Genomic DNA, 12,313 nt, shown 5'->3' with positions numbered 1-12,313 from the left:
AAATGCAACCCATAAAGCTCCTCTGGCCAGAGCAGACCAACCTTCCTTACCCCTCTGGCCCTATTCAGGAACTGATGTGTTCAGGAGGGCCTGCAGGTCCTTTTATATGTGCCTGCGGGACTCTGATTGGCTGCTTCCAGAAGGCCTCTCTAGGCAGGCCCGGAGAACCCACTTCCCCTGCTCCTTTCTGGAGTAAGGAATAATAGGACCACAAGGCCTCCAGGAGGGGGCTTCAAAAGGCCTGATATACCCCATCACAGGCCCCCTTTCGCATATGATACAGTCTTAACTATATGATCGCATACAATTTTTTCCACGGGACCCCTGCCTCATACAGTGGACAGGATGGACTGTGGTCACTGAATGAACAACAATTCAATATTTTCTTTTCTCCTCATGGTCCATGATTTATTTACTGCATCCTGTTTAAACCTGAAGAAAGAATTATTAATTTCCTCATTGGCTTTTCTATGGTACTTATCACTATAGAAGCTGAGTGTTTACAAACATTAATTTATATATTTTTATTATACCTCTTTGAGATGAGGAGACATTTTTATCCCCATTTTACAGATGGGAAGATGATGTACACAGATTAGAGTAAGAAGTATCCACTAATTTTGGGTCCCCAATCTGAGATTGCTTAAGGCCTGATTTTTCAGAGTACATAACATTACATAGCAATTTTTATGTTCAAAGCACTGTTCCCATTGACTTCAGATGCAGCTGTTCAGCACTTCTACAATGTTCAGCACTTCTACAAATCAGACCCAGGATCACAAATTGGGCACCATAAAATGAGGAACACACGATTGACCACCTGTAGGAAGTTTGGTGTAAGGCCTGGTCTACACTACAGAGTTAGGTTGATGCAAGGCACTTACATCTACCCAACTATGGAAGTGTCTACACTTAAATTTTGCTCCTGCCGATGTACCTGCCCTGCCATCTTAATAACTCCACCTCCATGAGTGTCATAGAGCCAAGGTCGATGTAGTTTGGTTGACACAGTGTCAGTGTAGACATTGCATTCCTTGTGTCGACAGTTACTGGCTTTCAGAAGCCTTCCCACAATGCCCCAGACTGACAGTACAATCGATACAAGAACTCCTGATGAGGATGCACACCACCAACACAAGGAGCAAAGTGTAGACACACACAAGAGACATAATTACTGAAGCAGCTGTATGCCAACGTAAATTAGGTCAACTTAATTGTATAGTTTTCAGAGTAGCAGCCGTGTTAGTCTGTATTCGCAAAAAGAAAAGGAGTACTTGTGGCACCTTAGAGACTAACAAATTTATTTGAGCAAAAGCTTTCGTGAGCTACAGCTCACTTCATCGGATCCAATGAAGTGAGCTGTAGCTCACAAAAGCTTATGCTCAAATAAATTTGTTAGTCTCTAAGGTGCCACAAGTACTCCTTTTCTTAATTGTATAGTGTAGACATGGCCTAAAGTGACTTGCCTGACACCACACAGAAGCTCCCTGGCAGACAGGTAGGGATAGAATCCAGGGCTTCATTCAACTACCTTAATCACAAGACCATCTTTTCTCTTCCTGCAATGCCTGGGCTCACTCACTACACACCTTCCAACTTCTGCAACAAATGAAGGAATCCTACAGCAACAGTCTCCTTACCAAACAATCCTGACACATTCAGAGCAGTCCTGTGGAAAAAATAGTATATGATCATATAATCAAAGATTGTATCATGATATATATGCACAATGGAAACCTAATATAAATATACATATATTTTATATAAAAATATATGCACAGGCAACCTAATTCTAGCACTTCCTATCTTTTGAGTGTTTGTCTTTGCAACATTAACAATGTTCCTTTAATGTTTTTTTGTATGTAATTTCCTGGGTATTTAAAAAGGCAAACTGAAAAAAAACAGAAATTCTATCATATAGCATCATGTTGACACACATGGGCCATCAGCAATGTTAGACCCTTTAGATCCACTGCACAGACTTCTGCCATTTGAGCTAACAGAGTAAATGATAGCAGTTGGTTTCAATCAACATAGCTCTATTGACTTCATTGGAACGACACTAATTTACACCATCTGAGAATCAAACCTGGGACATGTAACACTGGTGTTCCACTGAGTTTACTACCTAATCTAGGCAATAACAGTGTGGATCTCTCCGAACAGCCAGACTTTGTCCTACATCTTTCCACATTCACACCATACTTTTATTTTATTTAGTTTTAGAGTTTTAAAAATGTGTAATTGATTATTACTGTTCTCCTTTGCAGTAAGCTAATAAAAATAATTACATGTACTTTATATTTATTTTCAAAATACTAGGTCCAGTTGACGTGTATCAGCTAAAATCTAAAGCTCAACTCAGCTGTAAACGAAAACACCCTGCCTTCATTCCCTCAGCAAAAGCAGAGCAGTATCCTTGCCATACCCAGGATGAAAATTGACTGAAGGGGTCCAGAAAATCTGAGAACTCCACCGCTATAGGTGCCAACTCCATGGATGCTCCAGGGCTCTAGCACCATGGAAAAAATAGGGGGTGCTCAGCACCCACCAGCCACAGTGGTTCTGGGGTCCCAGGGCTGGCTGCTGATCAGCTGTTCAGCAGGCACCAGGGCAGCCAGCGGCTGGTGGGAGGCACTCAGGGGAGGTGGAGAGGAGTGAGCAGCAGGTATGAGGGGGTCCTCGGGGGAGGGGAGGGGCGGGAAAAGGTGGGGTGGAGGCGGGGCCTTGGGACAGAGCAAGGGTGGAGCACCCACCTGGAAAAAAAAAAGTCAACACCTGTGTTCACCACTCCTTCTCAATAACCTCAGTATCATCTTCCAACCAGGCTTCCATTCCATCTATACTATGATACTTTGTCTATGCAAGCTTTCATTTCTTTGCTAAACTTCTTACCACAAATTCACAGCTATGTCTGGCTTCTACTGGGCACACCTTGGTGGAGGTACAATACAGGAGGAAATTTTCCAGGATTTTTCTTTTTTCCAGTACTGTTGTTGGAATGTCCCTTATGAATCCTTTCATTTTAGTACTAAGCAGTCTTATAACCACCTCATTCATTCCTATCGTGCACAACTAATTTGTTATCACCAAGCCTGAAACAGACATCCAGCATGGAAAATTTCATCCCAAACGGTTAAAGTTCAGCAAATCAAAAGCAACTAAAAACAGGAATGGGACATACTGGGCAATCTTAATAGTAGGCAGTGTTATGAGTCCCACCTGTGACACTGACAAACCTTCTCATTCTTTTAATTAGAATTGTTAAAAATTATTATTACTACTTTATATGGGAACACAGATCTTTTAACCAGCAACATAGAAGACTGAAAGTAATGAGTTCCAGCTATCTCCATTCATCCCAATCATAAAAACTTTACTATGTGGGATACACCTACCTAATTCCAACAGATAATCCCAGCAAAGTGTTCCAGAAAAAGGAGAACATTCCCTGAATTCCCCACCTTTATGCTTCAGTCACATTCTACTCTTCAAAAATTGGTATTTTTTTTCTGTTCTATAGCCCCACTACATTAGTATCCTTAGCACACCAAAAGGGGGCATACACCTGGGGGTAAAAGGAAATGGTGAAGAAAAATCCTTTTCTAATTTCTAGATATTAAACCTACCAAATCAACAATCTAAAATTGCAATAACCCTAAACAGGAAACATTTAAAAACCCTATAAATACAATCACATCCTTATTTCATGTCTACATGCTTCTAACTATAATATGCAGAGACAGTGCAAATCTCATTAAGCTGTTCAGCACCTCTTACAGCCAGATCTCTTAATGCAGAAATCAGCTCTGAAAATAGTGGCGTCCCACATACCTTCATATTACACCATCATATATAATATCCCAAGTCTTTTAATAAATAATAATAATAATAGTAAATAAATACAATTTTAGAGTTCAGAGTAACAGCCGTGTTAGTCTGTCTTTGCAAAAAGAAAAGGAGTACTTGTGGCACCTTAGAGACTAACCAATTTATTTGAGCATGAGCTTTCGTGAGCTACAGCTCACTTCATCGGATGCATACCGTGGAAATTGCAGTAGACATTATATACACACAGAGACCAAGAAACAATACCCCCTCCCACCCCACTGTCCAGCTGATAATAGCTTATCTAAAGTGATCATCAAGTTGGGCCATTTCCAGCACAAATCCAGGTTTTCTCACCCCCCACCCCCCCACACACAAACTCACTCTCCTGCTGGTAATAGCCCATCAAAAGTGACCACTCTCTTCACAATGTGTATGATAATCAAGGTGGGCCATTTCCTGCACAAATCCAGGTTCTCTCACCCCCTCACCCCCCTCCAAAAACCACACACACAAACTCACTCTCCTGCTGGTAATAGTTTATCCAAAGTGACCACTCTCCCTACAATGTGCATGATAATCAAGGTGGGCCATTTCCAGCATAAATCCAGGTTTTCTCACCCCCCCCCGTACACACACAAACTCACTCTCCTGCTGGTAATAGCTCATCCAAAGTGACCACTCTCCCTACAATGTGCATGGTAATCAAGGTGGGTCATTATCAAATAATAAATAAATAAATAAATAATCAAATGACTGCATACAAACTTTATTTAAACTTTATTTATTTAATGCATCTAAAGGTAGAACTTAAATGTTTAACTTTAATTCCAATACAAAAAAATAAGAACAGAATTGTTCTTTACTAATAAGATGATCCTGTGATTTTTCTATGCATATAAATCACACCTAAATCAATATGACTTCTGAGTATGGATCAATTTTCCAGAATTACTGCAAATCTTGAAGCCCAAGGTCTTATACCGTATCAGATCACAGGAAAATTTATAGTACAGTATGTCTTTACCTTGGTAAGGCCTGATTTTATTCTAAATCTCTTCAAATACATAAAGCAATCAAATTATTGTGTATTACTTTTAGAATTAGCATCATTTGAATAGACTGCAATACTGTAAAAATTCTAGCTCAATGGGAACATGGAAGTTAACTGTGTCAGTCAGTCACCCTAGTACAATTATCTGTAGTACTATCGCTCCTTTGCACTTATATACCTTTTTCCATTGAAGCAAGTGACTTTAAAACATGAAGTTGTTCTTGCAGCAATCCTGCGGGTTAGGGAAGTTCCAGAAAACTTTTGATAACTCTCCATTAAACTAATTCTAAGCGGGGTTGTTTTGAAAATCCTAAAACTGAATTGTCAGTTATGTTTCCAGTCCAAGCTCACCAAATGCAGAATATCCAAAATATTCTCTTGATGCTCCTAACTGCTATTTTTTTTGGACCACACAAGTTCTTACCCAAAGCTTTTGAAAATTCTGGGTTTTGTGAAATTCATTGATTGTATTCCTTCATTGCTTGGTGGTAGATCTCTGAAATGAGTGACCATTTATCAGCACAGTAATCAGTAAGAGGACTTTAAATCTACTACCACTTTTATAATAAAACTAGTGGGGTAATTGTGAATAAACCAAACAATGACAAACATTTAAACCTGTAGCTGTCATAGTTATGCAGGTCAGGATTTTAATGAAGAATTAGAGGGATTCAGAGAAAGGCAATAAGAATGATTAGGGACATGGAAAAATCTTTCATATGATGAGTGATTGAAAAGAATGGAATTGTTTACCTTAGATGAATGAAAGACGTGATATAAGAATATTAAAATGGAATGATCTAGAAGGTAGATATGGTGGTTCTGTTCTCCTTGTGTCATAACACAAGAACAAGGATATATTAAACTCAATTAAAAGGTAGAAATTCAAAACTCATAAAAGGAAATACATAATGTGTGAAAAAGTAATTAGACTATGGAACTCATTGTCAAAGGAAGTCACTGAGGCCAGGAATTTAGCAAAATTGAAAAACGGACTGAAATATTATATGGGTAACAGAAATATCCTATGTTATCATACTTAATGACGACAACAATTTTGGAAATATTAAACATATTTCAGGGCTGTAGCCAATCTGTAACTATTAATGTTTGCCTACCCAGAAAAAAAAAAGTGGCAGTGAGACTCTGAGCACAGGTCAACTGACTGGGGTGGAGGGGCTCAGACTGCTGGACTAAATATAGCAGTGCAGACTTTGGGGCTGAGGCTGAAGCCTGGAGTCTGAGATCCTCCTTCTCCAAGGATTTCGGAACCAGAGCTCCAGCCTCAGCAGGAATGTCTACACTGCTATTTTTAGCCTCCAGTACAAGCCCAAGTCAGTTGACCCAGACTAGCTGCCGCAGGGGCATTGCTGTGTAGATGTACCCTTAGAGACCAGGATGAGACCTAATGTGGGGGGAAGGTTATTCCATATCTGTCTTCGGTGGGGCTCTTACACCTTCCTCAAAAGCATCTGGTACATGCCACTGTCAGAGACAGGACAGTGGAGTAGATAGGTCTCAGGACTGGTCCAATATAGTAACTTCTATGTTCCTACAAGTGACTAGTCATTTTGGTCACCTCTTTGGGTGTCTAATTGGAAACAGCTTAAACATAGCTGATTTTCAGAAATTGGGTAGTAAAAGAGCCTGATTTTCAGAGTCTGAAGTTGTCTCGGGTTGGACATTCAAAAACATTTAAAAAGCACTCATCACTTTTAAAATTCTTAGCCATAAGCCATAAAGTCTAACTAAAGATACCATTCCTTTCTAGTGATTGCTGGTACAGTATACTGAACATAGCCCAATATTTTGTGTATCAACCCAATCAAATTAGTGAAAAGCAGATAAATGCATATAGCTCAGACTAAAATTCGTGCTTTCATGATGCATAATTGTAAACTGCAGGTTAGTTTTAATTGTAGATAAACATTTAGAACTTTTACCATCCTCATAGCATCTCAAAGTTATTCAGGAGCATTAATTAAAACTCAAAAGATAGTGGCAAAAAGGTATCATCATTATTTTGCAGATCGGGAAACTGAAGCATAAGCAACTGGCCAAACATCATTGAGCAAGTCAGTGACATCCTAGAACATCATTCAGCTTTCTTGACTCACAGTCCTGTGCTACAATCTTACAAAATGATTCCTCCTCAGAGGGAGGTCACTTGTAATGTGACAGGACCAGAAATTATTTTGTCCCACAAAATCCTTATATTATTTTTAGAAGATTATAATTGAATTGCAAATCTAAAGCTTTGAGGATGGGATTTTCAAAGGATACAGAAGGAGCTGGGCAACTAATTCCCTTAGGTCAGTGGTTCTTAACCTGCGGTGCATGCAAGTTTAGGTGCTTTGGAAAAGTCGCATTAGGACTTTAAAATATCACCTTTTCATATGACATTATTTTCTCTCTCACCATTTCCCTCCCTAAAGGGAAACTCTCAATAAGTGGAAAATATTAGAATCTAGGAAGTTCCAGTAGCATCTCTCTTTTCTGGATTTTTTGTTTGTTTGTTCTCATGCTCTAGATATTTGAACTCAAGTCAATTTACTTTTCACTTATTTCACAACCTCTTTCCATCTAATTGTTGTTTGGTGAACTTGTACATAGAGTACAGAGTTCCCTCAGCCTGAGCACCATCTGACTTTATATGGCATACCGTGTCCATGCTACATTCGAAGGTATTTTTTTTCTCGTATAGTTCTTCGGTTTAAAACAGAATTAGGAGATCCTAATTAGAATTATATTTAGGAGATTTCATTTTGCTCTTCTTAACATAACGGCATCTGCTATCCTGTGATTAAATCATTTCCCTTTTTAAGCTTCTCTTTTGTACAGGATTAGCACTGGAACCGCTGGGTAAGTAAATTTAAAACCAAACAGTCCACGTACATTTAGGTTAAGTGGGGATAATTTAAACAAAAACTACTTACCACTAGAATAGCATTAAAGTGATCGCTCTTCACCTTCCGGACTTGAACACAGGCCGTGGGCACTTGTAATCCTGCGCCATTGGAAAGACTTCCAGCGTCTCCATTCACTAGTAAATTCTTGTTGCTAGGCCCAACACCCACAGAAGCCCTGTACAAATAGGTGTGGGTCAGTTTTCCCACTCCTGAGACCTCCACCATGCCGGGCGTGAAATGAGATCTTGGGAGCATGCGCACGTTGAAGCGATACTTGTCGTGCTCATCCACTGGGCAGCACCCTGAACAGCAGCCGCTGCGGGAGAGGTTCGTTCTGCAATGGAAAAACCTTGTGAGAAGAAGGAAGAGTACAAACCCAAGGAACACAAAGGAAATGGAAGCGAGCGAGATGATCAAGTAAAGGTTCAGGCTAGTGAGCTGCTCTTGTCCCTCCATCCCGTCATCGAAGTCTGGGAGGGCCTGAGGAAGGGAGTCAGCCAGCAGGATGCCCAGGGCTACCGTGGAGGAGAGGGACGGCTCCCCATTGTCCTTCACTAGAATGATCACTTTGTGTTTGATGGAATCTGTGGACCTCATGGAGCGAGTAGTCCTGAGTTCTCCTGTATTGGGCAAAACCCTGAATAGGCTGGAGTCGGAAGATTGCTGCAGATGGTAGGAAAGCCACGCGTTCTGCCCGCTGTCCGCATCATCCGCCACCACTTTAGTCACGAGGTAACCGGCATCGGCTAACCTAGGGACTATTTCCACCGCGACCGAGCCGTTCCTGGCCCCAGGGTATAGGATGACCGGGGCGTTGTCGTTCTGATCCGCTATGAATATATTCACAGTTAAGGCCGCACTCAGGGCCGGGGACCCGTTGTCCTTGGCTACCACTTGAAAATGAAAACTTCTGAGTTGTTCATAGTCAAAGGTGCTTTTTGCATAGATGTTTCCATTCTCTGAGTTAAGGGATAAAAAACTGGACAAGGAGCTACCTGCAATGTCGATGTCCCTGAGCGCATAAGAGACCTGACCATTCCCGCTAATGTCGAGGTCAGATGCTGACACCTGTAACAAAGATGCTCCAGGATGATTGTTCTCCGTCACAGAGATGTCACAGGACTGTCTGGCGAACTTGGGAGGGTTATCGTTCACGTCGGAGATTTGCACCAATACAGTCTTTTGAGTGACGATTGGCGGGGAACCAAGGTCTGTGGCGGTGATGGTGATGTTATATTCATTGACCAATTCTCGGTCCAGAAGCCCAACAGTAACCAAACTATAGTAATTGTCGAAAGAGGGTTTTAGTTGGAAGGGAATGTTAGCGGGGATCTGGCAAGTTACCTTCCCGTTCTCGCCAGGGTCTTTATCCAGAACACTCAAAAGAGCTATCACAGTGCCGGGCGCGGCGTCTTCGGGGATGGGACTGGAAAGAGAGGTGATTGTAACCTCTGGGGCATTATTATTTACATCAATGACCTCCACCAGCAATTTAGCTGTACTGGACATTCCAAACGCACCATTATCCGTCGCCTCAATGAACATCTCTAGAACAGATCTCTGAACATCTAGAATGCCATTCACTTTTACCTCCCCGGTCTGAGGGTGGATTAGAAACAGTCTCTGTAAATCAGCAGAAGTGCTATTGCTAAAGGAGTATCTGATCTCTCCATTTTGACCTTCGTCTAAGTCAGTGGCATGTACTTTGGTTACCAACGTGCCGTTGGGGGAGTTTTCCAAGATACTTGCCCTGTAGAGCGAATGTTCAAATGCTGGAGCGTTGTCATTGGTATCAAGAACAGTCACAATGACTTGGGCGTCACCGGACCTCTCGGGATTCCCACCATCTTTGGCTGTAATTACAAGTCTGTGGGTGGATTGCTGCTCCCTGTCTAAGGGCTTCTCCAGCACCAGTTCGGGGTACTTACTCCCATCCCCGCGTGTTTGCATTTCCAGACGGAAGTGTTCGAGAGGGCTCAGATAATAGGTCTGGACACTGTTGGTGCCTTCATCAAAGTCTTGGGCATTGGGGAGTGTAAACCGAGCCCCAGGAGATAAAAACTCTGCTACATTTAAGTGATATTCATTTAAAGGGAACGTGGGGAAGTTGTCATTTATGTCTAGTATTTTAAATTCCATTTTATAAAGCTCTAGAGGGCTTTCTAGCACAAGTTCGTAATTCAGAAAACAAGTAGTTTTTAATTCACAAACCTGCTCTCTGTCTATGGGCTCATTAACTGACAAAGCCCCCGTGTTTACATCCAAATTAAAATATTGCTTACTTGAACTGGTGATCATGCGAAATTTCCGGAGTGAAAGTGTAGTTGCATCTATTCCTAAATCCTTTGCTATATTCCCAACAGACACACCACGTTCAGTTTCTTCGGAGATGGAATACTCTATTTGCCCATTCACGGTGTAGGAAATAAGGAAGAACACCATTAAATGGACCCGCATTCTTCCTTCCGTGGCTCAGCTCCCTGCAGACCGTTTCAACAGTAACATAATCCAATATCTCAGCAAAGAGCTGAAGTTACCATACCAAAGCAAAATGGTAAAATAATTTTTAAAAAACCCACAAAACAGTTTTATAAAACGTGGGGAAAGAGCATATGCTCTTCCTTATGCTCCCTGAAATCACCGGGTTATCTGCTGCTGAGCCAGCCACCGCCAGCTCTTTTATATTGCAGCTGGCTTTGCTATATGTGATCATGTGGATGGAAAAGATCTTCTATTACCGTTGGGTACCTTACTGGTGGACAGCGCCACTTAGAGGTCTAACAGACGTCATGCCAGCTAGTGAAGAACAGTCTTCGCCACAGCACTGGATTAAAGAAAAGTGTTAAAATGTTACAGAATAAATAGATCGTACCCTTCTAAATGCCCTCAGAGAACCTTTTGGATCTGTTTTTGAAACCTGGATATATTTCCATGAATGACAAACTCGGAAAAGATGCGGAAAATTCTCCCTGCCTGAGATCCTGCCGATTCCGTACACATCTGCAACATAACAGCCAGCATTAGCAAGGGAAAACGCCCAAGCCATGCTGTCAGTACATCTGGGTGTAGAAGTGACGTGTGAGAGGAAAGTAACAGCTCTCATTTAACAGAGCTCACCACTGCTCTAGCAAACTCCTGGCTTAGCATAAAATTCTTCTGGTTCTTAAGATGCCATTTGAAGAACGTAAAAGTTATCTTTGTTTCTATCTAATTTAGTGGAGTGGTTTTATTATGAGCCCCCCTTCCCCCTGCTTTTTGCTTGCTTCTGAGCTCACTTACTAATGTAAATGAACTTGGATTATTCCCGCGAAAGGAGAATGATCACCGCACTAAGATTCTGATCCTATGACAACTGAAATCAATGGCAAAACTCCCACTGACTTCAACAGACGCAGGATCAGGCCCTGAATTTCTAGCTGCACACCTCTGCTCACACTTCCAATGAAGTGAGCTGTAGCTCACTAAAGCTTATGCTCAGATAAATTTGTTAGTCTCTAAGGTGCCACAAGTACTCCTTTTCTTTTTACAAATATAGACTAACAGGACTGCTACTCTGAAACACCTCTTGCTGTTCGTACTAGGATCTGCTTCACTTAACCGGAGAGTAGATGCCCCGTCAATACTTGCTTGTATGTTTATTAGAAGTGTTACAGATTTCAAGGATTTTGCTCTTTGTTCTGTAAATAAAGGGAGAGAGTGATTAAAACCGAGTCGCGGGTGGCACAAAGTATTTATTACTCCGAAAGCATATGAAGAAGTTACCCACCCACATGCTTTCCTTAGGATGTTGGTCCAGTGGTAGAGCCAGAAAGACATCGGGTTCTAAGAACACAGAGTGGGGTCTGGATACAAGGAGGGGTGTGAGGGAGATCACCCTTAGCAAGACTAGGATCGCTGTCTCAGATTATTTGCCTGCGAGGGGACAGCAGAAATTCTGCAATACTTTATGAGACTGGGCTGCCAGTTTAACTCCCCGGGCTAAAGGAAAAACCCTCGCTCCCCAGGACTTCGACATCAACGATGTCATCAGTGACATTTTTACATTTTGTTTTTGTTTTGAGAGTTGACGTTATGGAAAACCTGCTGCTTTTGGATCCAATGACTCAGTCTTGAGGTATTTAGCAGGGATGACTTGAAGAGCTCCCATGGCTATGACTACTTTGACATCAATCCATACGACTCAGCCTATGAACTCCTTGCTCACATTGGTGAACTCTTCCTCACACCAGTAGCTCTGCTAAAGTTAATGGGACTACTCGAGTGAGTAACTCCTCACCAGCATGAGTAACGAAAGGGCTCACAATCTGCTGCTTACACTGGAAACCTAAAACTAATCATCTCTGTTAACTGAAAACAGCAGCAATGTAATCGAACTAGTCCAAATAAAGAGCAATATTAAATGTTCAACTGATCGTTACCAAAAGTATTTCTCTTCGTTAAGAGTGAAACTGTCTTCACAACAGAAAAGCTGACGATAAAATAATATTTTAGCCAAAGTGTAACTCTGATGTTCACTACTTAA

The 12,313-nt window shown here is 41.5% G+C and overlaps 4 protein-coding genes across 11 annotated transcripts in view; all 4 read right to left on the bottom strand.

The window, feature by feature from the left end:
• LOC140915797 (protocadherin alpha-C2-like) overlaps positions 1-12,313 on the bottom strand; it is a 323,023-nt gene that overhangs the window by 139,336 nt on the left and 171,374 nt on the right. The window lies entirely within an intron of this gene.
• Positions 1-12,313, bottom strand: part of LOC140915800 (protocadherin alpha-8-like) — a 131,165-nt gene that overhangs the window by 59,426 nt on the left and 59,426 nt on the right. The gene's annotated exons all lie outside the window — the stretch shown is intronic.
• Positions 8,058-12,313, bottom strand: part of LOC140915801 (protocadherin alpha-5-like) — a 43,894-nt gene continuing 39,638 nt past the window's right edge. Inside the window, exon 2 of the mRNA XM_073356111.1 lies at positions 8,058-8,125. Within this exon, the coding sequence (XP_073212212.1) occupies positions 8,075-8,125 (51 nt within the window). The 3' untranslated portion in view covers positions 8,058-8,074. The remainder of the gene's footprint in view (positions 8,126-12,313) is intronic.
• Positions 8,155-10,534, bottom strand: PCDHAC1 (protocadherin alpha subfamily C, 1; the record flags this gene model as incomplete). The annotated part of the gene is made up of 1 exon (XM_073356109.1): positions 8,155-10,534. A coding segment is annotated over exon 1 (2,094 nt), but the record flags the coding sequence as incomplete, so codon positions are not given.

Source organism: Lepidochelys kempii, chromosome 8 (genome assembly GCF_965140265.1).
Source record: "Lepidochelys kempii isolate rLepKem1 chromosome 8, rLepKem1.hap2, whole genome shotgun sequence".
Taxonomy (NCBI): Eukaryota; Metazoa; Chordata; order Testudines; family Cheloniidae; genus Lepidochelys; species Lepidochelys kempii.
This window is presented reverse-complemented; position numbering and strand designations above follow the sequence as displayed.